General features: G+C 65.1%; 1 protein-coding gene across 3 annotated transcripts; it reads right to left on the minus strand.

Annotated features, from left to right (window-relative positions):
- Nucleotides 1–8: 8 nt before the first annotated feature.
- ARFGAP1 (ARF GTPase activating protein 1) lies at nucleotides 9–12666 on the minus strand. 3 transcript variants are annotated; one of them, XM_080814035.1, is made up of 14 exons: nucleotides 12510–12666; nucleotides 9596–9659; nucleotides 9316–9425; nucleotides 8953–9124; nucleotides 8389–8489; nucleotides 7561–7647; nucleotides 7005–7101; nucleotides 5458–5514; nucleotides 4295–4327; nucleotides 2614–2670; nucleotides 2115–2174; nucleotides 1455–1531; nucleotides 458–678; nucleotides 9–148 (listed from the first exon to the last, which is right to left on the minus strand). In XM_080814035.1, exons 2-14 carry the CDS (start codon nucleotides 9653–9655, stop codon nucleotides 42–44), a joined length of 1239 nt encoding a protein of 412 aa, XP_080670161.1. In that variant the 5' UTR covers nucleotides 9656–9659; nucleotides 12510–12666; the 3' UTR covers nucleotides 9–41. The 3 variants fall into 3 exon arrangements, with proteins under 3 accessions (XP_080670161.1, XP_080670159.1, XP_080670160.1); XM_080814033.1 differs by lacking the exon at nucleotides 9–148 and adding an exon at nucleotides 3464–3493 and having other exon boundaries at nucleotides 188–678; nucleotides 12510–12650; XM_080814034.1 differs by lacking the exon at nucleotides 9–148 and having other exon boundaries at nucleotides 188–678; nucleotides 12510–12664.
- Nucleotides 12667–25233: the final 12567 nt, after the last annotated feature.

Here is a 25233-nt window from a genome sequence, read left to right on the forward strand (position 1 = left end):
CACGTCTCACACCCGACACAGCACGGCTGCGCTGCGACCACTCAGGAGGGTTTATTAGGGAGGGCATCATGGGACCGATGACTTAGGAGCAGCCCCCCCGTGTCACCCTGGCCAGGTTTCCACAGGCCGCCCGAGAGCCGCAGGAGAGCTGGGACGTGGACCGCGGGGCAGCACGTGGCCTCCGCTGCACCAGGGCCTTGCAAGGCCAGTGTCCGTGCAAGCCGGCACCCTCCCCCACCCCCCAGCTCCCACCCAAGGTGCTGTCTTCACGCGACGGCTGGGGTCTGGGGTCAGATGGGAGGAAGCGTGGGGCAAAGTGCGGGGGCGCCACAGGCCTACCAGTCCTGGTTGTCCCAGCCCTCACCCACTGGCATGACGGACGGGGCGGCCTTCTTGGCGGTCTTGGCTCTGCCCTCCCCGCTGCCCCCGCAGGCCTCCCCGAGATCGCTGTGGTCACTGTTCTTATTGGTGGACGCAGAGCCCGAGCCCCACACATCCCAGCTGTCCGAGCTCCTCTTCTCGGCAGAGGCGTCCGCGCATGTCCAGCTGTTGCTGCTTGGGGACCTATGGCCCTTGGTGGATTCGGCACTCCCGAAGGTCTCCCAGAAGCTCTGGTCCACGGCGCGGTTCAGGGCATGGTCCCCACCGCTGTTCTGGTAGCTCTGGCCCTCCAGGGGTCTTGGGGAGACGGAAGGACACTGAACAACGGCCCGAGCCACCAGGCCGTCCCTCGGTGTTCTCCCCCAGACCCTGACGCCCACAGGGCTGGGAGATGCTGTCTGCTTGGGCTCCATGCCACTCCAACTCGGAGCCAAGGGGCACAGAACCTGCCGGAAGCACTCGGGCCTCCTGCCACCATAGTCTGGCTGGGTCAGTCCCACCCCAAAAGGAGCTTGTCGTGAAGCAAAATGTACGATGCCGGTTTTCTGCGGTGACTAAGGGAAAAGGGAGCGTGTGGGCCCTGCCTGCGCTGAGACGGGGGGCCCTGCAGAGCCCCTCATGGAGCTGTACCCTGACCAGTGCAGCCACATGGCATGAACCACTAAATGGTGTGCCAAGAAGCCATGTGGCCCCATGAGCACAAGAAACGTGTCCCCTCCCCACCCCTCCCACCCTGCAGCTGGGTAACGGCAAACAGCCAGACCAGGCTTCCCGCGGACAAGCCAGGAGGCAAGCCCAGAGCGATGGTGAGCGAGGGGACAGGGTTGCTCAGGGCCCCACCGGCCCCACCTACCCCGACCAGAGACAGGGATCAGCACAGGCACCCCTCCTTCCCAGGCCTCCTCACTCCCTCCCCTCCCTGGGCAGCAGCAATTACCACAGAGCTGGTATCTCTAGGGTTCTGGGGGCTGCGGTGATCCCTGTTCCCCAAAGGGGAGGCCATGCCTGTCCCCCGGGGGGTGCTGACTGCCTCCCAGAGACCTTGTGCGAGGAAACGCGGGAAACCGGCCCACCTGTCTGAAGGGTCCTCCGCTCTCCCAGAAAAAAAAGTGGTGACGTCCCGCCATCCCCTGCTGCCTACCCCCTGGACCTGGAAGGGCACGGGAGGTGGCAGTTCAGGGTGGGTTCTCACACGTGGCACACACACGGGGTCCCGCTCCAAGACCCGGCAGAGCTTAGAGACACGAGCAGCACGGCCGGGCTCAGGCACGCGGCCTTCACGGGCCCTCCCTGCGTGCACACGGCGGTGGCGGCAAGAGGCTCTGGGGCGCAGTAGCTCAAGGAAACAGCTTGTGTGCGGAGCCCCCCGCAGGCTTCCCCACGCAGAGAGGGGCGGGCTGGGCTGCAGGGGGCCACGCACACCCAAACCCGCCCGGAGGAAGCCGGCGGCCGCAGCCCGGCCACAGCCCGCACGTCAGGAAGGTGGCACTCACCAGGGAAGAGCAGTGGCAGCACAAGGGCAGAAGAGAAAGAAGCGACCGTTAGCAGACGCGACAGACCCCCCGGCCAGCTGTCCCCACATGCCCCAGGCGCCCACGGCAGCGTCTCATGGCACCTCCTCACCGCTCCACGGGCCCTGTGGCCGCACGAGCGCGTGGGGACCGAGAGCCCGGGCCCTGGAATGTGGAGACTGGCTTCCGGCCGCGCCCGAGCGCCAGGCGGGCCTGCCCTACCTTGGACGCCAGCTGAGAGACCCCGCTGGACACATCGTCAAAAAGCCTCCCCTCTTTCACCTGCGTGGGTTGAACGGCGCCGTCAGCCGAGCGGCAGAAAGCCCCCGGGGCCCGTCCGACGGAGGCCAGTGCTAGCCGCACAGACCCGCGGCGGCAGCTGTGTGCGACCCCGTCGCCCCGCGAGTCATGAGGGGCCGCCGACACCAGCCCGGGCCACCGTAGCACGGCGTCCTCCGGCACCACCTCCTGAGGCCGCGGCCCGCCGGGGGTCCTCCCTGGCCCCGCCAGCCACCTCCGCGCTGCCCACACCGGCCCCACCCCGAGGAACAGAGCGCACGGCCGGGCCTCCCCGAGCCGGGGGCGGGGGCCCCCGCGGGACGTGAGGCCCTGGCGGGACTCGGAGCTGCTGGAAACCCCCCCAGCACCAGCTGCTCCCCTGGAGCGAGCGCCTGTGGGGGTGGGGAGGAAGAGAGGGACACTCGGCGTGGGGCTACGTCACCTTCTCCTGCGCAGGTTTGAGGACGTTCTCGTTCAGACTCTGGCCCAGCTCTGAAGCCTGTGCGAGGAGAGGGAAGTCAGGCGAGCCCGAGCGGCACGTCACCCAGGATGCGGGTCAGCACAGCGGCCGCGAGTTTGGCCGAGCAAGGGAAGGCAGGAGACGGTGAGCAGCCCACCAGCACCCAGACACCCCCTGGCTGCGGGCTGGCCAGAGACCACTGCTCCAGGCCTACTTGCTCCAGAAGGAAGGGGCCCAGAGCGGCAGCAAACCCGGCGGCCACCCACGGGTCTTCCCATCAGCGCCCACGCAACCGCATCCCGTGAGCACAGCCACGTGCCGACAGGGCACACGCCACCCCCCCAGCTAGGGTGCAGGCAGGTGCATCCCCAGCCACCGGAAGCAGTGAGCCCAGCCGCCCTCCCCCAGGCACCTGCCTCAGGGAGAAGAGGACAGAGCCGAGGGCTAGGGCAGCGGCGGGACAGCCGGGCGGCTGAGGAGGAAAGCGCCGAGCAGCAGCCTCAATGAACGGGGTAACCGCACCTGCCGGCACCTCGCCACAGGGATGACCCTCCTGCTTACTCAGCTCGAGGTGACGGAGCCGGGAAAGGAACCTCCTGCCCAGCAGGAGCCGTGTCCCCTGGTTCTGGACCCCGGGCCCCTCATCAGGGTCTCAGGTCCCTGAACAGCTCGGAGGGACCGGATGGGAACCCAGCGGGCTGGCGAGGCGCTCTGAGAGTCAACGCCCGTAAGCGAGGACACACGCAGGCCACGGTCCAGGGAGGCTCAGGACAAAGCACGTGGTCAGCACGGAGACGGGGAAAGGCATGCACGAGAACAGACCTGGGCTTACCAGCTCGGGCTGCTGCTTGGAGCCCCAAAACTTTACCCAGACAGCAAGAGAGCGGGTTGGGGCGGAGGAGGGAGAGAGTGAGAGTGAGAGAGGGAGCGAGCACAGACAGCAGGAGCAGCGTCGGGCGACAACCAGCAAGCACCTCCCGACAGCCTCGTTAGCCTCACGCTCCCGTGGCGCCACCCCAGCAGGTGTCCTCAAAAGGGACCTCGAGTGTCCGCTTACTGCCACGCCTCACTGCTTTCCACTCCCAATGTACAACTTCCAGAACCACACACACGAGCAAGTCAGGGGCCTGAGACAGGGCCAGGCCAGGCTCGCACACCAGCCGCTGCCCCCACCCCCACCCCCGGGACAGCCTCCAGAGCTTCTGCCTCTGGCCTCACTCCTCACCCCCCAGGGCACAGGCGGCCCAAGCCCCGCCACCACCTGGGGACGGCCAGGGCAACCAACCGAGATTGAGGACCAAAAAAAAAAACAACCGCCAACACCCCAAACCACCGCCCACGAGAGAAACCAGGAAAGGAAGGGTAGCCTGTCCCCGCCCGGCCCACAGGAGCCACAGCCCCGGCCACACCAGGCATCCTCCCACCCGCGGGTGACGACAGCGGACGGCACGCGGGCCTCACTGCTTCGGGTGCCTCGGCCCTGCAGGCCCTTCCAGGCGCAGCTTCTCACCCTCCCTGCTAACCCACGGCACCGGAAGCGAGGCACGAGGACGCGCCCCTCCCCCAAGCACAGACCCCAGAAGGGCAGACCGGGCAGCGTCCGGATGCCGACGGGACAGGACTAGAGACTTCAACAGCACGAGACACAAAAGCTTTCTGTTACCTTCTGACTTGCTTGAGATCCAAATCTGGTCGCCTGGAAAAACACACAGGGCTTTGAGACCGCCAGTCCTGATGCCGGACCCCGACGGCACATCCCCGGACCCCGAAAAACGTTCGGCCCTAGGCCCGTCCCCTGCCAGCCACCCCCTCACAGCAGTCCGAGGGGCCCACGAGGCTGCTGGAGGAGCAGCCACGTGGCACACAGGCCTGGGGGAGCAGGTCCAGCATCAGGGGCGGCCACCCCGTGGCCCAGACCATGCCACCTGCTTGGCGCCCAGCATGCTCCCACCCCACAGCTCCCCGTAGCGCAGCACCCCCAGACACTTTCAGAAGCGAAGGAGAAAGCCCACCCACAGGTGCTCCTGCTGAAGGCGCCTGGACCTCCCGGCTGGGGCCCTGCAGGGAGGAGGCCCAGAGAGAGCCAGCAGAGGCCATGTGCCAGAGTGGTGGTACCACAGGGCCTGGTGCCCGAGGCCAGGCTCCTCCGGGCTGGTGGGGGAGGATGCAGGGGACCAGGGCCCACGGAGCGTACGGAGAGACGTCCACAGCGCCTGCGTTCCGGCCCGGAGCCGGCCCCGGGCCCTCCCTGCTCCAGGTCACCTTCCTCACCAAGGCCACCCTGGCCTGGAAACCTGCTGGACGTCCCTGACAGTGTCCCTCCGAGCTGACGTCTCCAGACGGGCTTCTGCTTGTTCCCTTCCAAGGTCCGCTCCCTACCTGTGTGTCCTGACTAAACCCCCGACCCTCCCTCGCCTGGGCGGAGGCGGCGAGGGGCAGAGAGAAGCCCGACTGCCCGAACCCTGCCCCGTGCCCAGCAGCAGAACCGGAGGGCTGCGGGACCACTCGGCCTGCAGGACTGACAGGCCGCACCCAAGCACAGCCCAGCTCTCCTCTCAGGCGCCGGGCCCTCCGCACAGCGCTCAGCCCCAACACGAACACGGATGCCCAGCACGGAAGCAGCGCACGGCGGAGCCCTGAGATCTGCTGCAGCCTCGGGGACTTAGGGGAAACAGTGCACGGCCTGGGCCCAGGAGGAAGCCCTGAGGCTGGGAATGGCCTCCACCCCTCGTCAGAGCCCCTTCAAAACCCCTGTCTGGCCCCGGAGCCCCGACCAGCACAGCTCATGTGGGCCCCGCGGGCAGGCTGCTGGGCTGGGCTACTTACCCCCTCCTTAGCGGCAGAGGCAAACTTGCTGGCTCCGGTGGTGAAACTGCTCCAGCCCTGGGAAAAAGCCACAGAGAGGCCACGTCGAGGTTCCGTGGGCGACCATCCAGGCAGGCTCTGCTGGCCGTGCCATCTGCCGCTCGGTGAGAGGCCGATGGGTTCCGTACCCTAGCTCTGCAGAAAGGCCACCTCCGGGGTCCCTTCCCACAGCGGCAACCCCACCTCCCAAGGAGAACAGGCCCTCCTGCCGTGGGCACATCTGAACGCTGTGGCAGCCGGGACAGCACGTGCGTCCGTGCCATGCTCCGCCTGACCATCCAGACGGCCCCACGTGCACGCACCCGCTTGTCCCTTTGCCCTGGGCCCTCCGCCTCCCCTCGGAGGAGTTCGGGCCTCACACCTATTCTGCAGGCAGACCTGTTCTGAGTTCGAGATCTTCCCCTAAGCCCCCAAAGCCAACTGAAACTAATAAGACCCGTACACGTCTCCCTCAGAACCCCGCTTCCCAACACATCCTCTCCCCCCCAACCCCCACGACGAAGCAGAGCAACCTTTATGCTCAGCAGACAACCCCGTTCGGCTTCTTCAGTGAATTAAAGACCCGCAGGAGAGGGACACAAACTCGCTATGTTCGGTGGGACCCGTCTTCATAAACTCCCAGGCAGCAGGCTCCGGGCTGGAGGCGTGCCCTTCCTCCCCGGAGAGGGGACCCTGGCTGTCCGGGGCCCCAGGAGGCCTTCCAGCAGCCGCCACCACGTGGCTCTGGAGTCGCGGCCGTAACTTCTGACGGACGTCCCAGCACTTTGGGAACAGTGCGTGGGCACAGACCAGAAGGGACAGCGGACAGCAGCGCTCAGTAGACGACACCCCCGACCCGTACCGGGGACGCAGAGCCCTGCAGCAACCGCAGACACACGACACTCCCGTGATTCCCGTTTCCACCCCCCATCTGCTCCATCTGCACGTGAGTCCCCCCAGTGTCCCGAAGACCCCATCCTATGAGCGCAGACGATGTCTCCTCGCCTTCCCACACGCGCGGCACACAGCCGGGGCCGCTGCCGGACGTCGCCGGCTACAGCCCCGGGGCTGCAACGGCCGCCGCGGACAGCACAGCAGTGAGCGAACGTCGTCTAAGGCCACAGTAAGTTGCCTTGGAAAACAGTGGTTTGACCTGAAGCCCTGGGGGTGGGGGTGGGGGTGGGGACAAAGCGCAGGGCCGCGAGCGCCAAACCCAGAGGGTATGACAGCCCAAGCGTGCAGCTTCGAGAGCTCGCCAGCGTGGGCCTGGCAGGCAGAGGGCCAGGATCGGCCGTGCCCAGCGCTCTCGCAGGACGGGAGTGTCGGGCAGGCCCCGCACAGGATGTCGTGCTCGGAGGAGACGGGCCCGGTTAATCGGCAACGTACGCTCTATAATGAGGTCACTGAACAAGTACGCGCGCGGGGGCCAAGTGAGTGTGCCAGTCGCAGATGACTTCTCCGAGGGACGGGGAGGCGTCCCACAGGCGGCCAGCGGACCACGGGCCTGTGGGGCAGGGCACGGTCCTCACCGAGCACAGGGATGACACAGCGCTGCTGAGGAAGTCCTCTTCCCTCTTTGGGGGCGGCACCGTGTTCCCAAACCCCACGTAGCGGTTCTCCTGGGCCCTGACAGGGAGACAAAGAGCAGCTCGCTCCTGAAAGCCTCACGGCGGGAGGCGCCCAGATCCCGGGCAGAGGTGCGAGGGCCCCAGGGAGGACGTGCGTCCACAGCAAGGCGGGCACACAGGTCAGGCGCTCCTCTGGGAGCTCTGCATTAAGCCAGGGAACCCCCGCAAGGCCCAAAGCCGAGAGCCGGCCACCATGAAAGACGTCAAAGTGATCCAGTCTGACAGCTCCGGGAACAAAACCCGCTTACAGGTCAGGCTGTCCCCAAGAAGGAAAACTATTCTTTCTTCCCCTAAATGTTAGGTTTCTCACCACTTAAAACCACTCTGCAAACCTGCGCTGGCTCAGGGACACCACAACCAGCCCCACATGACACACGGGGGCTCCGCGCGTCCTGCTCACAGAAAGCAGGAGGCCCCCGCCCCAAGGGCCCGAGCCCCCTGCTGCCCATGGCCTCACCCCTGATAGGAGCCCAGGTCATCGTTAAGCCAGTCTTCAAACGCCTTGTCTGAGGAGGAGGTCGAGTTCTGCTGGTGGCCAGGGGCTCTGAAAGGGAGAGTCAGAGGTCAGGGAGGCCAGCAGAGGACCGGCAGGTGCCCGAGGGAGCCGTGCGGGCCTGTACGCTACGCTGTCACGTCCCCCTGGTCACACCGGGGCTCCTCCAAGAACAGAGTACTAAGGCCAGCTGGCCTCCAGGTCTGTCTGAAAGGTGGCTTAGGCTCGGCTGGCAACAAGCGCCTGCCCACGCTCGCAGGGAGGCAGCGGAGAGGATGGAGGGATGGAGGCTGAAGCAGGCACATAAAACACACGGTGCGGGGGTGCGGCGAGGTTCCCTGGGCACCCACGGTGCACACAGGGAGCCTTCTCTGGACCAGTCACCCCAGAGCACCAGCCTCTAACACGCGAGAGCATGCAGGACATCCGGCACGGGGATCAGCCGGTCCCCATCGTACCTGCGGCAGCCCTGGGAGCGGGCAGTGCTCGAGAGGACAGAGGAGGTGAGCAACGCTCACCTAGAGCGTCTCCTACAGAGATGCATGCGTGTCACGGGGATGGGTCTAGAAGGACCTGCACCGACGGTGCTCTGGAGAGATGGGGCGGCACTCCCTTCAACTCAGATGCAACTTACAGGCAGCATTTCTACGGGGAGCCTGTACTGCTCCAGTGACCTAGAGAGCCGTCCTCACGCCAGCAGGAGGGTCCTGAGCTACGGCTAAGATCAGGGCCAGGGCCAGGGCCAGGGCCAGAATGGTCTGGGACCAGACAAGAAGCCAGAGGAGTAGCTACCGGTGGGCAGTGGACGACAGTGTCTTGGGTTGCGGTGGGGTCCAGTTCTGGGCAGGCGAGGACTCCAGAGACCATTCTTTGCCTTCAGCCAGAGTGGCCACCTGCCAAGGGGACACAGACATCAGACAGTCTGGGACTGTCAGGAGCCATCAGTGCTGTCACCCACCCTAGGGCTCCCAAGCTCAGCAGCCATGGGCTGGGGGCTCTCTGCCACAGGTCAACCCCGAGACGGTCTTACTCTAAAACAGCAGTGCTGGCGAGTTCCCGGTCAGTGGCTCCAACCCCTAATGACGCGCTGTCGTCCTCGGCGGTTTCAGCCACCATGTACAAGGGAGCCAGCATGCAACACTCCCCGGGGGGCGCGCCTGTTCTTCAACCCCACTAACCAAGCACCCACCTGCTTCCCCCCGCCCCAGGTAGGACAAGAGGGCCCGTGCATCCCATCTGGGGACACACTGCACAGCCCTGCGGGCATGTCAGAGACCAAAGGAGAAAGCCAGCTCCCAAAGCCCTCAACGCAGCCAACGGGCAGCGCCTCGGCACCGCTGCTCAGCCAGTCCCTACCTTGTCCCTGAAGAGCGCCGCGGCCTTGCTGTTGTACTTGTCCTGCAGGGACCAGCAGGGGTCATAGTCCTCCTGAGACTCCAGGAACTCTCGGAATTTCGCATTCCCTCCAGCTTTCATCTTCTCCAGCTCCACGTCCTTCCACTTGTCCATGGTCACAGAGCGCACGAAGCTAGAGGCCAGAGCGCCAACCTACTGATCAGCACTGGGTGTCCGAGAGCCCCCTCCCCAAGCAGGCCGTGACTGGCGCACGCACTGCCCGTGACACCCCTGTGGGCGCACCGAGCTGACACAGCAGCGCGTGTCACCCTGTCACTGTGCCCCGGCAGGAGGACCTCAAGGCACGGGGGGCAGGGCACTGACCTGAGGTGCACCCCAAGCCCGCGGTGCTTCCCTGAGCACTCTAGGCAGATCCAGATGCCATAGGTCACGCTGACCCACTGAGGGTTGAAGGCGCCACACTCGAAACACACCTGCGGGGACGGCCACGTGCGACTCACCCAGGCACTCGGGGCCCAGGGACCCCAAAGACCTGACAGGTAGCCCCAAGAGGGAGCAGAGGAGAGGCTGGACTCAGACTAAGGGCAACAGGGAGGGCTCTCAGCGGTCTGCTGAGTCTCAAAGCACCCGAGCCGACGCTTACGTTGTTTTCATCCTGCACTCGGACTTCTTTCAGAACTTTCCTCGTTCTGGGGCTGGCCATGATGCTGCAAAGGAGAAACACAGTTGTAAAACTCACCAGTAGGCTACTTCACAAGAAAATGAAGGAGTGCAAACACGCGACCACACGGAGCTTCAGGGAAATCCCACGCGGCGGCCTGGAAGCTGTGGGGTCTCGTCGCAGCTCACTAGGCAGCACCGGGGACCGCTCACGGAAGGAATCTGCCCGGGCGCCTGGGGGCTCAGTCGTTGAGCGTCTGCCTTCGGCTCAGGGTGTGATCCCAGGGTCCTGGGATCGAGCCCTGCATCAGGCTCCCTGCTTGGCTGGAGACCTGTTTCTCCCTCTGCCACTCTCTCTGCTTGCGCTACCTCTCTCGCTGTGCCTCTCTTTGTCAAATAAATAAAATCTTAAAAAAAAAAAAAAAGAATAAAAAAGAAGAATCTGGCCTCCGTGTGCTAAGAAAGACCCAGAGCCATCTGCATGGTTCCAGCCAAAGGCAATGCTGAAATTAAGAACATCGTAACGACTGGTGTCCCCTTCGTGCAGGCCTCCTGCACCACCCGCACTGCACAACTTATAAGACGTCCCAGTGCATGACGAAGCCTGCAGCACGGGGCGGTCTTCCTACAACGTACACAGACTAGCTGCTCAACCTGACTGCCCACCTGAGAGGCCAACACGTCAGACTGGGGCCGATAAACTTTGAAGACACGGAACCCCAGTCCTTTGCACGCTACTCCTTCCTTCCACTCCGCAGCCTGTGGCACGGGGCCGAAGCGGTAGCCCTGACCGCTACGTGGAGGCTGGCCTGTGAGAGGGTCTGTGGGGACGGCCTCCGCAAGGCCGTCCTGGAGGGGGAGGTGGCAGACGGCATGAGTACAGCAGGGCACACCTGCCACCATGCCTCACAGGGACGCTGCTGGGGCACCAGAGCCCCTAACTCAGTCTGCAGAGAAACACCACTTCTGTCCTTACAGAGCTCCCAGTTTGGGCGAAGCTCAAGTTCAACAACAGCCCACTAGATTCATGACCAGGAAGACAGATACAGTGCATTGAAGCTGGAGGAGGGGGTGGGAGGCAGCACGGGGCTGTCCTGTGCGCACTGCCACCACTCGGCCCTGGGCCCCAGGCCACTCTACCACCCCCAACACACAAACGCGCACGTGCCCCTTGGGACCCTACCCTTCCCTCACTGGTGAACGGAGCCCGTGAGCTGCGGCCCCTGACTCTCACGGCAACATGCGCCCGCTGCACAACACGCAAGGGACCCTGTAAGTGGCTCAGAACTGGGTACCCGCCCGGCTGCTGGACACCTCATGCGGCCAGCCTCTCCGCGAGTGAAGCTGGAGCTTTCTGTTGACGCGCAGCGTGAACATTCCCAGAGGATCTCTGTGCTGCACCCCACGTGCAACCCCAGTACACAGAAGGAAGTCACGGGCAGAAGCCCCGACTCTCCGCACAACCAAACTTTCTCCGTCTGGAAGGCCAGGACTCCTGCGTTCATCAGTGTCCACTCTGAAGCTAGCTGGAGGAAACGACACATAAACATGGGTTCGGTTTTCTATAACTGAGGGACAAAACGCGGAGTTCACCTGCACCTCCTCTGTGCTCTGCAGTTTTCTGTGCTACGTGTGACCGTCCGCCCAAACCACCGGGTCTCCAGGGCAAACACCCGAACACAACACCCTGGCCAGACGCGGTCAAGCAGGATAGTTTCATCACACTGAGCGTCCATGCCCGCACGCGAAAGGCATCAACAGGTGCGCAACACACACGTGGAGAGACATCGGGCTGGATCTGAATTCACAAAGCCCTCCGCACACGCTCGTCTCCCGGCGGCCACCGGAGAGCCCCCTGTGGGCCGGTGTGCGGGCCCCGCTGTCTCTCCAGAGAACTGTGCCTTCCCTCGGACGTTCACATCCTGGTCAAAGGGCGCCGGGGCTGAGCACGCTCAGCATTTCTGATTGCGTGAAATGAAATCAGGCAGACCAGATGTTTGCAGAACGAGCAGCCAAGTAACCCCCTGGGGACCAGTTTCGGACTCAGCACCATCCACCTCTCTGAGATGCTGCCTTTGAGACACGAACGAGCATCTTCAATTTCAAAACCACAGCTAACGGTTTGTCTTCAAAAGCCATCCAAGAGCTCTTCAACGCTTGAAACCGAGATGGCAGAACGCGCCTCCGCCGAGGGCACAGAGCTTCAGCAGCCGCTGAGCCCAACGAGGGCATTTGCTTGGTTCAACGCCTAAGCCCCTTGTCAACTGCGCGGCGCTCAGCCCTGAAGCTGGGCTCTGTCCGCGCCCGGGCTGGGTACCGGGGATGGCTGACGGGCCGCGCGGGTGCCAGGGCTGCCCCAGTGCGGAGGGTGTCGGAAACCGCGGAGCCCCCAGAGCACCGCCCTCCTGCGCGGACGCACGGAGCTGCGGGGAGCCGGGGCGGGCGCGTCCCGGAAAGCAGGCCCGGAAGCCCGGCACCCCTGGCCAGCACGGCGGGGCGCACGGTCGCGGCAGGAGGCTCCGGCCTGCCCGGAGCGAGCACCACGCCCTCCCCGCGCCGTGGTCTGCGGGGGGCCCCGACCCGGGACCGAGAAGGGCCGCTCGAGCCGCTGCCTCTCCGACGGGGTCGCCCACCGCGCCGGCCGCCCCCGCCCCCGCCGGACCGAGCCCTCGCTTCCCCGAGCGGGAGCCCCTCAGCCTGCAGCCCCGGGCCGGCGGTCTGCTCGCTGCGCCCCTTCCGCGGGAGGCAGGGGAGCGGCGCGGCGCGCGGGGCCGCGGCCGCCAGACGCTTCCAGGCACCGAGGTGGGGGCGGCTGCCGAGGGGAGAGGCCGGGGGCCCGGGGGTCCGGGCGGGGGTGTCCGCCCCAGCGGGCCGGGGGCCTCGGGCCACGCGCTTACCCGGCAGGGCCCGGACTCGAGCCCGCGCGCCGAGGTCCGCCGAGGTCCGCCGGGGTCCGCGGGGGGTCGGCCGGGCTCGGGCGCGCCGCAAGCTGCTCCGGGGACGCGCGCCGGCCGCCCGCCCCGCCGCCACCAGCTTCCGGCTACGTTGCGCCTCGCAGGGCATCACGGGAAGCCGGGGGTGGGGCGGGCGGCGGGGGCGGGACTTCCGCCTTCGCGCGTCCGCGGGAGCGCGGCGGGCCGGGGGCGGGGCCGGCGGGCCGGGGGCGGGGCCGGCGGGCCGGGGGCGGGGCCGGCGGGCGCTGGGGGTGCCCCTGAAGCCGAGGGCTCGGCTCCGGGCCGGCTCGGTCACCGCGGGCGGATCAGGAAGGCGCGGCGGGGACCGGGCTCCCAGGGCGGGGGAGCTGGCCGAGTCCGGCGTGCGGTGGGGGGCGACCCGGCAGGGGAGGGACGGCCGCCCCCCACCGCACGCCGCCCCGAGCGGGGGCCGAGCCCTCGGGGCAGGCCGCCGGGGAGCGGGGGGAGCGGGTGTGCGGGGCGGGCGGGGCGCGCCGGCCGCAGAGTGGGGAGCGCGGGTCCCGGGCCTGACCGCGCCTGCCGCGGGGACGCAGTTCGCGGGGCTGCCCGGCGCGACGGGGGTCGCGGTGGTGGACGGGCCGCTGGGCGCTCTCCGGGCGGTCCGTTCCGGCGCAGCTGCGGGGGCGGCCTCGTGGGACGTGCTTGTTGAGCAGCGCGGCGTCCGTCGAACGTCCCGCTCGCTGACCTGGCCGGTGCGGCCGCCGCGGCCCGGGGCGCAGCCCCGCCCCCGAGCCAGCGCGGTCCGGCCCGGTCCTCCCGGAAGTGCTGCGAGTGAGCGCCGCGGGGGTCCGTCTCGCTCCAGTGTCCGGAGGGCCCCACGCTGGGTGCCGGCCTGGCCCGGGCGCCTCGTACCGACCGGCCGCGCCCTTCCCTCGGCGCCGTGTTTTCCGATTCGTGCGTGGCGCGGCCGTCAGCGGGTGAGCCTCGTGCCTGCGGGCGGCACCCGCTCGTGCAGGGCCCGCTTGGCCGGACGCTGCAGCCACGTTGAAGGTGTGGACGCCGGGAAGGAAGCGGCCTTGAACCCCGGGCGCCAGTCTCGGGGCGCACTGTTGCTTCTCTCGCTCCGGCGCCCCGAAGTTGGGCGGCTGTGCGGCGGCTGGGTGTCCTCTGGACCCCATGCGGAGCTGCCCAGCGGTCCTCCAGACGGCCGTGCGGCTCCCTGCTTCTGCCCGCGCAGGGTTCCGGTTGCCCCGCGGCCTTGTCGACCCTGGGGCTGCCAGTCCTTCAGGGCAGCCGTCGCAGTGGGCGCAGGTGGGGTCTCTCCGCGTTTCCCTCCATCGTTGGCTGAAAGCTGCCCTGCGTGCTCGTCTGAACTTCCCCCACTCCCAGCTTGCCTGGTGTCCGGCTGGCCGTGAGGACCGTCTTGCAGCCGGAGGGAACCCTCAGGAAGGAGCCTCTGGCCTTCACGGAAGGAATGGGCACCACTAGGGTCTACGCGGTGGCAGTGAGGCTAGTTCCCTGTGGTCGGAACTGTAGGCTCCACAGGTTCACACAGAGAGAGCTGTGTGCTGGATTTCCAGTGGGCTTCTTGGAGGAGGTGGGCTGGGAGGGGCAGAGGATGTTTAAAAGGAGGAGCGGAGAAGGGAAGGCCCTCCTGGGGGGCAGAACTGGAGCCATTATTTGATACCTACGGGACCAAACAAGCAGTGAAGGCGGAATGTTCAGGTTCCTGATCACCAAGCAGAAGAGTCAACCACCCGCCCCACCCCCACTCTGGGAGGCCTGGGGCTGTGGTCATCCCCAGAGCAAGGCAGGTCCCTGGAGCCGAGACCAGAGGGGTGGCCTTCCAAGGTCAGGGCTAACACTCTCCCTCATGGCATCTGGAGCTGTGGCCTCTTCCCGCGATCTGAAGGCTCTTGCAGTGTCCCCACAACAGGAGAAGACACGGACAGCAGCAGAGTCTGGGCAGGGGAGTGGTGATGGGTGCGGGACGTGGAGCTGCACACTGAACACGTTCTGTTACTCTGTCTGCACCATTCAGACGGCTTGTCGCTCCTTTGGAACTGCTGGCATCGGTTAACTTTCAGTCAGTAATACGGTCTTGCTTGTGGCTTCCTCCCCCAGCTGGGAAGCTCTGGATGGGAATAGAACTGAAGGGAACTCCCGGGGCAGCGCAATGAAAGCCCCGCAGAGCTGCAGGGCGTCGGGCTGCCACACAAGCCGGGCAGGAGGGCAGGTCACCTGTGAGGCCGCTGTGGGCCCTGGGCCCAGTCTCCCCACTGGTGAAAACAAGTCTGCGCTTCCCCTGCAGGCCAGGAGCCCACACTTCCTGAACACTTTCCAGAGGCCAGGCCCTGGGCTTGATCAGGACCTTGAAAGCGGCATAGCCCCCGTGCTCTGACGTTAACCCATTGTTCAGATGAAAAAACAGGTGTGGGAGCCCCTGGGGGGCTCAGTCGGTTAAGTGACTGCCTTTGGCTCAGGTCGTGATCCGGGAGTCCCCGGATGGAGTTGGGCATCGGGCTCCCTGCTCAGCAGGGAGTCTGCTTCTCTCTTTGGCCCTCCCACCCCCAACGTGTTCTCTCTCTCATTCTCTGTCTTGCAAATAAATAAATAAAATCTTTTTAAAAAATGAAAAAAGAAACTGAGGTGCAGAACAAAGAAGCCATTTGCTCAAGGTCCAAAAGGCAGTTTAATGGTGACAAGGTGTGTACCTCGCTTTTGTACCATCCTCCTCCAAGTACAAGAAGGCAGGGGTGTGGAGCTGGGCATCCCCAGGGGTAACCAGGTGTGTCTTTGGATCAGGACGCCCAGCACCAGTCTCGGTGGCCTTGTCTGGACCCCAGAACGGGGTCTCCAGCCAGCGGCCCGCAGGAATGGCGGGAAGCAAACAGCTGGAGCTCCGCAGGGCCGGTGAGGGCCACGCGTGTGCACGTGCGTAAGTGTACGCGTCTGTGAGTGTGTTTGCGTTTGCATGTGTGCGCGTCGTGCACCCGTGTTCGTGGGACGTGCGTGTTGCCGTGTGCGCACGTGCGTGTGAGCCCTCGGAGCTGTGACGTGGAAGTGCCCACGGACGTGTGTGCCGGTGCGTACGCGCGCTTGTACGCATGTGCACGTGCGCACGTGAGTGGGGCAAAGGTGTGCGCAGGCACGCTGAGCGAGGGTCCGTGCCCGAAGGCCCGGCGGGCTCAGGTTCTCCGTAGCGAGTCACCCAGCCGCAAAGCGACAGCAGGTGCGGCTCGGGGAGACGGCCAGGGCAGGGGCCACAACCAGGGCTTCCTTGAGAGGCAGGTCCCGCTGGGTCCGCGCTGCAGAGCTGCCCGGGCCGTGACGCCGTGCCCGACCCGGGCCCGCGGCAGCAGCTGGCGGACGCAGTCCCAGGCCGCTCGGACCCCAGGGGCCCTGGGCTCAGCCGCGTTGGAACGCCGGCCGCCGAGCGCGGCGGCAGCCCCCGCCGCAGGCGCAGCCCCCGCCGCAGGCGCAGCCCCGCAGCACTCGCCCAGGGCTCCGGACCGAGGCGAGAAGTAAAGGCTGCCTCACCCTCCCTCGGAGCGCGTCCCCGCAGCGCGTCCCGGGTGCAGACCCGCGCGTCCGTGTGCCGGACGCCCCGCGCGGACCGGGCGGTTCCCCCTCGCGGCCGCCGGGCGGCGGTGTGGAGCGGCGCGCGCTCCCGGCCGCGCTCCCGCCGCGCGCTCCCGGCCAGCGCGGACCCCCGCCCCGCCCTCCGCGCGCGCGCCGGCCTCCTGGGACGCCCACTACCTAACCTCCGAGGTTGCGCCCGCGGGCGCCGCGGCCCGGAGCCCCGGGGAGGGGCGGGACCAACGCGCATCCTGGAAGGACGTTCTGATCCCATCAAGGGGGGCTCCAGGGCCACCCGAGGTATCACTATCACTCTCCGCTCGGCTTATCTTGGAAACCTCCTGGGTTGGGCCCAGCTGGGGCGCAGGGGTGTTTCCCACACCTGCCAGGGGGCCTCCCCGGCCTCCAGCTTAAGCCCGTCTTGAGGACACCAGGGCCCCTGCTTGTTCACCGGAACTGTTTTTGAGGAAACATGGCCGGAGGCTGAGGAAGCTGCCGGGGTTCCCGGGAAGGCCTGGGGCCGGGACCCCCTGGGCTTCGACACACGGAGCCTCCCGTTGAGCAGCGCGGCGCCTGGGGGGTGCGCGGGCTACGCCGTGGCCTCTCGGTGGAGGCCAAGGGGAGGAAGACAGGCCCAGCGGTTTCTCCTCTCTCACCTCTCCCGGGCTCTCAGTCACCACCTGTGGGTCGCACCTTGTCACCCTGACCCCAGCCAGGAAGAGCCCCACGCCATGGCCGGCCGGTCCCGGGCTCGAGAAGGGGCGGCAAGGCACCGTTCCCTGTGGGGGCCGGGCCGCTGCCCTGCGGTGCTCCCTTCTGGCCCCCGGAGTGGGAACCCTTCAGGGGAGAAGGCAGAGGCTCCGCGTCACACGAGGTCACACAGCTTGTGCTCGGGGCTGTGGAACGAGACCCGGGTTTATCTGGCAAAGAACCACTGTGCCCTTTGTCCCCTGGGCTCACCCACTGCTGTCAGGAATTCACTCACCGTTTCCCGCCCAGGCACCCCCTAGGCACCGTGAGTCTCCAGAATAAAGTCCAGTTGTCTGGACTTGGCATGCCTGGCCTCCCAGGAGCTTGGGCTCTGGTCTGGTGACTGCCGTGCCACCTGTCCTGGAACGCGGGCCTTCCTCCTTGCCCTCTGCTCGTGGGGATCGCACTCACTCCTCTGTGTCCTCCTTCCTGCTCTGCCTGGCCTGCTTTGTGGTCTGGGCAGGCCGGCCCACGCCCTCCTCCTCTCCCCGTCATTCAGTGTCCCTCACACAGAGGTGACTGGAGGTAAGCTCCCGAGGCCCAACTGCTGGACCCCACTTTGCCACCAAGATCACAACAGGTTCAAACCACAGTGGGCAGAAACGGGCTGAGGCTGGGAGGGGGTGGCCCATTCACCCACGCAGCCAGGCAGGGACATGCGGAGCTGGAAGGACGCACCCCTTGCCCCAGGATGCCGTGCGGGGCCTCTTGGGTCCCAGGGCTGGCTCCTCCAGCGGGTTTCCCAAACCAGTCTACAAGCAGCACCTCCCTCGTCGGCCTTTGCAGCAGGACCTCATTCTTCCTAAGCGCAGACCCACGGTGGAATTTCTCTAACCGGCCCCGTACTGCAAACCGGGGTTCTGTTATCACCATGATCACTTTGTCGCTATTCTGCTTCACCCTCATGGTTTACTGGACGTCCGTGTGCAATGGCCTCTCCGCGGCCGCGTACGTGTTTTTAGGGCACACGTCTCTGGATCTGCAAGCTCTGGGGAATTCTGACAGATTCTAGCCAGTCGTTCGCAGAATCTTCGCACCGAGCGCCCTGCCGTGAACACGCCTGTTTGTCGTGCCCTCTCCCTGCTGCGTTCACCGCGCTGCTCACCTCCGTCCTGCCGGAAGCATGTGCATTGTCCCTGCTGTGCTGGGCGGCCGGACCAAGCGAAGGTGCATCAGACAAGGCACACCTCCTCCTGAGGACCCCCTGTCTGTTTTCTGTTCACCACCAGGTGCTTCCTGGAATGGCTTCATCCTGCATCTGGACAGAACACCATGAGCTTGATTTGGGGCTGCCGGGCTCCTGCTTCTGGCCTGTCGGTGGCAGGACTCGGTCCCAAGGGGAGAAGAGCCTAGCGGACCCAGCCCCATCAGACTCCCTGGCATTGCCTCTGAATGATGCGTGGGAGGCACTGGGGCCGGGTTCTGAGTGGAACACAGGAGGAGCTGGGGCCGGGGGCACAAGGAAACAGAGGGGACGCCAGAGCCCATGGCTGTGCTGATCTGAGACGCTGTGCGTCACAGCAGAGGTGCCCCTGTTCCCGAAAGCCCGGAGCTTTCCCTCCCACTCCCAACCCAAGGAGCCTGCAGCTGCACGGAAGCACACGTGTCTACACTGGATGAGGAATCATGGCTAAGAGTGTGTTGAGACAGGGCCAGCACCTCGGCTTGCTCAGTTCCTGGAGCCAGACAGTAAGGACCCCACGCTCTGCCTCAGCCCCTCCCATGCCTATCTTAGTCAAGAATCTTTCTAGATGCTAGTTGCTAGACACACGAAATCCAACCGCAAATGGTTTAACAACAAATCAGAATTACTGGTTCATGCGATGAAATGCCCAGTGGTGAATTGGCTTTCAGGCAAGGCTTGATCCAGCTGCTCAACAATACCGCTGAGAGCTGGGTTTCTTGCCTGGGTTCATTAATTTATAAACCCAGTTTATAAACCAGTTTATAATAAACTGGGTTTTTTTGCCCTGAAGTCCCTTCTTTATCCTAGGGTCCCAAGATGCAGCTTCTAAGGCTGCAAACTCCCTGGTTCACATCCACCTTTGTACCAGCATCCCAGCAAGAAGCCTGGCATTCCCTTGGATCGGACTACCTTGGGTCATACGTCCACTTCTAAGCTAATCAGAGGCCCAGAGGATGGTCAGTCCAACCCATGACATCTGAGCCCCAAACTGTGTCCCTGGAGCCTCAGGGGGAGGTGGGCTCCCCAGGACCAGAAACCTGAGGAGGCAAGACGTGGGAGAGCGACCAGTCCATGTACCCGCACTGCCAGGCCGCCCGCCTCAGAGCCCACTGGGGACCAGGCCAGCTTCCCCCAGGAGAGGTAGAGGCAGGGTGTTATGTTCCCCTCCGTGTATCTAGGGTGCCGCGTGAAGTGGGAGGGGATAGCTAGCGTGATCCAGAGGCTGGTGGCAGGTGGGTGGGGCTCGGCCTGTTTCTCTGTTTTCTCAAGGCCCGGCTGCTGCTGGAAGGGAGAGAGACTGGTGAGGGGGACGGGTGGATTGCCAGGAGAGGTGGGACCTTGGCCTGGGGAGGGGGAGGAGAGAGCGTGTGGCCCAGATGTGGGCATGTCCAGTTTGGGGCACTCAGGGAGGCCCAAACGGCTGACTTGCAGAACAGGAACAGCACCAGGGACCTGGAAGGGAGAGGGAGCACAGGCTGGTGACACCCCAGGAGGGACAAAGAGCCGCTAACTGACCCGCACCGACCCCGAGGCCAACAGGACCCATGAGGTGTGGATCAGGAGCATGAAATGTAGCCTAGTCCAGATAGGGGGGCTGAGCGTGCTGCCCGCTCCCTGCATGCACTCAGGGAGGCCTGAGAGCCTGCATTCTTACCTCCCAGGCCTGTGCCAGCCATCGTGGACGGAGCCGGCGGGGGACAGCCTCCTCTCAGGCGCCGGGGCTGCTCCTTCCAGCTGCTAGCGGCAGGGGTGAGGGGGCACCCACACTGCCCCGACCCCCAGGTTCCTGCTGCGGTTACACAGGCCTGGAGTCCAATCCCGTCTCTGCCCTTTCCGGGCTGTGGGAAAGTCCTTGAGCCTCCGATTCGCCATCTGTAAATTGGGGACATCATCAGGCCCTCCCTCGAAGGTCCTGGGATGGAAGGGAGCCCTACGGCAGCTCTGCTCGGGCAGCTCCTCTGTGCAGGGCCTCCTGCCACGTGTCACCCTGGGGACAGTGGGAGAGAGAAACAGAGGCTTCTCCAGGGGCCTCTGGAGAATAAATAGAACCAAGGGAGTGAGAGGATGTCAGCTGGGAGCGCTTCCTGGGCTGCCGAAGAGAGGGCTGCTGAGTCCTCCCCGATGGCCCCCAGACACTGACTTCGTGCGACGCTTACGTGCCCCATGCCAGAGCCTCCGCTGCGAGAGACAGACGGACGGAGACAGACAGAGATGAGAAAGGGAGAGCATATGCCAAGAACTGCACGGAGGGGGAGGCCGCTGACCTTTGGGAGGACAGTCGGACAGGCCTTGCAGACATGCCTTCCTTCTCCTTGTGCTTTTCCTGCTTGTTTAATGAGCTAAACGCTTAAGGAAGGAACCCCAGCCCCCGCCTCTGCCCTGCCTTCTCTCTGCAATCCCCCAGTTGCCGAGAGGAATGACGAGGTCCCCAAGGAGACCCCCGTGCGTATGCTCTGGGCTCTCCTGGAGACCATCCGGGAGCTGCAGACCGGAACTGCATGAGCTCTGTGGCCGGGTCGGGGCAGGTGGCCGGCGAGTCCTCTGAGCGACCCTGGGCTGAGGCTGGCCTCCCTGAGGCTCCTCTCCCCGCAGTGCAACAGGGAGCGCCACCTGCCCGGGGTCCCCGGAGAGCACTGTAGACGGAGCAGACAGTGGTGCGTGGGGTCCCCACCTCACGTAGGAGCCCAGCCGCCCTACCCGAGGGCCTGGGGCAACGTGATGGTGGCACGTGGGCCCGGGGACGTGCGTGCTGGGGCCACACTGGGGGCTGGACAAGGCAAACTGGGCAGCCCCCGGGGATCTGAGCTCCAGATGGGGGTTGGTGTGGCCCAGAACCCACTGCTGCCCCAGGCCAAGGGAGGAGACCCCAGAGCCCCAGCCAGTCCAGGGCCACCGTGTGTCTCCGCGGTGACACACTCTCCAAGTTCGTTGCCGTTCACGATGCCCTCTTCCCGGAGGCTGAGGGCCGGTGGGCAGGGAGGCTGCGCCAGGGCCCCAGGGATCGCAGAGCACCAGTCACGGAGGCCCGCCGGCTCCGGCTCTTGGCTTTCTGCGATCTGCTGCCGGCAGAGCTGTGCGGGACACAGGTGGGGCCGGCCCAAGGTGCCAGGCCAGCGGATTGGCCTGGACCATCGGGCCAGGGGGGAAGGAGATGGGCTCCCCAGCAAGGTGGGGGGAGTGTCAGTGCATGGGGAGGTGGAGGAGGAAGTCAGCGGAGGGGTGCTGGAGGGGGTGCGTGTGTGCGAGGCTGTTTCCCCAAATTAACAGCCACCTTGGGGGAGAGACGCCCCATTCGAGGTCTTGTTCATCAAGGGCCCTGAGTCAGGCCCGGGAGCTCCGAGATGCTGGAGGAGGAGAGATGCGCTCCGACCCGAGGGGCCCGCAGCTCTTGCCTCCGAGCCTTGGGCAGGGCCCCGCTGAAGGGCAGGGCTCTGTGCTTCCCAGCAGCAGAAACCCACTGGACTACCTAAAGCTCACGGGCTTCTGCAGGAAGGACAGGGGAGCCCGGGGAAACAGGCTCAGCGCACAGACCAGCAGCCGCTGGCCTCAGGGACCCATGCACAGCTCAGGACGTGCGGTCCCGTGTGTGCGTCTGACCGGCCACGCTCGGCCGCGTGCCGCCCCTGTGTCTGAACCGGCCCGGGGGGGAGGGTCCAAGGTGCACCCCAGGGGCCCTGTCAGCGTGTCCCCCTGTGTGCTGGTGCCCGGAGGTTGTGTGTGCACAGCCCTGTGGCTTCACGGACGCCCCCGGCCATGTGACCCCTGTGAGGACAGGCGACCCCCAACAGGAACCCAGGTGCTGTCGGGAAAGCAGGCCCCAGCACTGCGTGTCCGCCTTGGAGGCAGAAGGTGGCGGCCGGACATGGGTTCAGGCTGAGAAGCTACCAGAAGCAGTGAGGGCATCACCGTGTGCGCGGCTGGGGTTGGAAGGAGGCCACACTGATCTGGGGTGTTTGCATCTGGATGCAGCCAGGGTTCCAAGGATCCTGTGGTTTGGAGGGGGCGTGGCGGCATCTACTGCGGGGACCAGGGAGCGGGAACGTGGCCCGGGACATCGGTGGGGGGGGGGGTGAAGCCCCCATGGGGGAGAGTTTGGCACCTGGAGCACCCCTGAGGCTCCCAGGGGCTCGCACCTTGCGCTCCCCTGCGGGTCAGGGACACAAGCCCACCCACACGGGAAACACATCGGATGCTGTTGGGGGGGGGCTCTCCTTTGAGGGCGGGGGCTGGGTGCGAGCAGAAAGGGGCTCCGTTCTCTACTCTTGTGTGATCACCTGGAGACCGGCCGATGCCAGCATCTCTCAGAGGAAGAGCAGAACGGCCACCACCCACTGGGCGACCTCCACCCCGTCGGGAAGCAGGGGCCGAGCTGCCTGCTCTGTGTGGTTCTGGGGATCGGCCTCTGTTTTCCTGGGAGTGTCTGTGGATGGTTAGAGGTTTCTCCCAGTTTCATCTGAAAACATCTGTGCACGTGGCCATTTCCGTGGCTCTGGGCGTGTGGGAACGTGGCATGTTTTGATAGTGAGGATGAGCCAACCCCACACAGGCCTGGGCGCTTTCCCTGTTGTTTCTGGTGCAGGGCGGGAGGGTCCAAGAGAGCGTCCCGGAATGTCCGGCCGGCCTCTCCGAGCGCCGCCCTTGAGCCGTAGCCCCAGGAGACGTGTTCCTAATGCCCGGAACCTGTGAGTTCCTTTCTAGGAAAAAAGATCTTTGTAGATGTGATCGAATTAGGGACCCCAGTATGAGATTGTCTTGGGTTCCCCTGGGGGGGACTTATGTGGTGTCACAAGTATCCCTATAAGGGGCAGAGACATAGAGCAAGTGCCACCTAGGACAGAGGGGGAGGGAGCACAGCCCCACCCGCACCTTGATCGTGGACTTCCGGTCTCCAGATCTGTGTGAGAATAAATTTCTGCCGTTTCAAGCCCTCTAGATGGTAGCAAGTGAACACAGCAGGGTTACGCGGGAGGAAAAGGAGGGCTCGCACGCGGTGCTCGCCTGAAGAGCCCTGCTGCCCGGTAGCTCCCCACTGGACACCCCCAGGAAGAAACGGCCCCACATGTGTTGAGCGTCCAGCTCTCCCCTCTGGAAGTCAGGGGCATCTCCCTGCCCCCGTTGTCCTAGCCCCGCCCCTCCCCACAGCCCCAGCGACAGGGCGGTGTTGACATTTCCAGCCCCGTTCTGAGGACTGAGTCCTTTGGGTGGGTGTCGGGCTCCTGGCCACCCCGCAGCCCCTCGCCCCTTGCGCAGGCCGGCGGGGTCTGGAGGCGGCCCGTCTCTGTGCTTTGGTTACGACTCGCCGTAGTGCACTTCCGGCTGCCGAGATCCGGCAGGGGCAGGGCGCGCCAGGGGCTGGGACAGGTGTGTTCACCTTGGGCGTCCGTGGGGAATGAGGCTTGGCACCACGCGGCTTTCCAGAACTGTAGTGCTCAGCCAGCAGCACGTGGAGTGAGGAGCGAAAGCTCACCGCCTCAAGGTGGCTGGGTCCCAACACTGCACGGCACCGCCCACTGTGTGACTGGGCTGCGTCACAGCGTTCTTGTCCACGGGATGGGTGACTCTGCGCCCTGGGGGTCCTGCCGCCTGCCGCAGCAGGGGGCACACCATCAATCCCACGCGGACCCCACACGTCCGAGCTCAGGGTCCCAGGGGCTTGGGCCGACCCCCAGCCCCTCCACCGGGGACTTGGACTCTGGAACAGGTGACGGCTGCCAGCTCTGATACTCCATGGTGCCGGCAGGAGGAGGCTGGCCTGGTCCCACCCTCACCCGGTGTCTGATTCCAGGCGGAAGGGCAGACAGTCGCGGTGATGGTCTCACTTGGCGTGATGCCGTCTGTGTCCATGCACAGTGCCGCATGCATCAGGGCTCGATTCCTATGGACACCCGAGCTACGCTCCATCATACGGCCACACCACGCTTGTAAAGACCTGTTAACCTGTTCAAGGCCATGTGGGTTTTTTTCCTCTTTGGGCTCTTCCGAATGACGCTGCTACAAAAACGGGTGCACACGCTTTCCTCCAGCTGTTCCGTTTCTTCTGAGCGTGTGCCGGCAGTGCTGGTTCCCATGGCAACCCTACAGTCAGCGTCTCAAGGAGCTTGCCGGACAGCCTTCTGTGCGGCTGCACCGTTCACGTCCCCAGCAGCGCGTGGAAGGTGGACTCCGGCCACCCCGCTGGGTGTGAAGCAGAGTCCCCTTGTGGTTTTGACTTGCATTTCCATCTCCAGGTGCTTCTGGGAACTCCAGATGCATCATGATCTCCTGCGTGGGCCTGGGGCTGTCCCGTCTTCCGTCTGCGAATGGGACTGGGACGGCCCTCGCCCGCACATCCTGGTGCAGACAGGAGAATGTATCCGGGAGAGATATTCTGGGAAGCCATGGAGCCAAGGGCTCGCACGCTGCCAGCTGGCGACCTGGTCTGCCGCCCCGTCCCCAGGAGCGTCGGAGACACTTTCCTTTTGATAAAACCGAAACCACACTTCACGGCAGTGAGGGCTGTCCCAGGAGACATTTGTCCATGTCTGGAAACATTTTCGATTGTTGTGACCTGTGGGGATGCCATGTGTCTAGTGGAAGAGCCCAGGGATGCTGCCGGACTCCCAGAGTGCCCGGGGCCCTGGAGCACAGAGTCACTGTCCCCTCGTGCCTGGGATGCTGGTTTTGAGAGGCTCCATCGCCTGTAACATCTACCCACCTATTTTTTTCATTGAACATCTTCCTAGGAAGTCCCTTTCCGGGGGTTCTAAAGGTCAAGATTTGCAAAGAAGATCAAAACCCTTGGGTGGTGAGTCCAGGTTTCCCACGTGTGACCCTGTCACTGTAGCGCCCCCCCCCCCCAGCCTGCTGAATCATCCCCATCAGGAACTGGACTTCCCGTGGGGGGTGCTTCTAGAGGCCCCTTCTTCTCCCTGGCCCACCCCCACGAAGGCCATCGGATTGAGCTCCAGGGACCTCCCTGTGCCCCACTCTGCCTGCTCCCTCCCTCCTGCCCATCAGCAAACACCCCCTGAGAACACTCCCCCTTCCACCAAACCCGGTCCTCCCAACCTTTCTACTTACTGGGGTCTGGAGCTGCACAGCTCCATAGACCCCGGGCTAGAGCACCGCTGTGGCTTTCTCTCCACCTGGCCGGGGACTCTAGACCTCGGTCTTGCTCTTCTGTTAAGTGGACAGTGGGACCTTTAGCCAATA

Source organism: Martes martes (assembly GCF_963455335.1).
Source record: "Martes martes genome assembly, chromosome: 9".
Lineage (NCBI taxonomy): Eukaryota > Metazoa > Chordata > Mammalia > Carnivora > Mustelidae > Martes > Martes martes.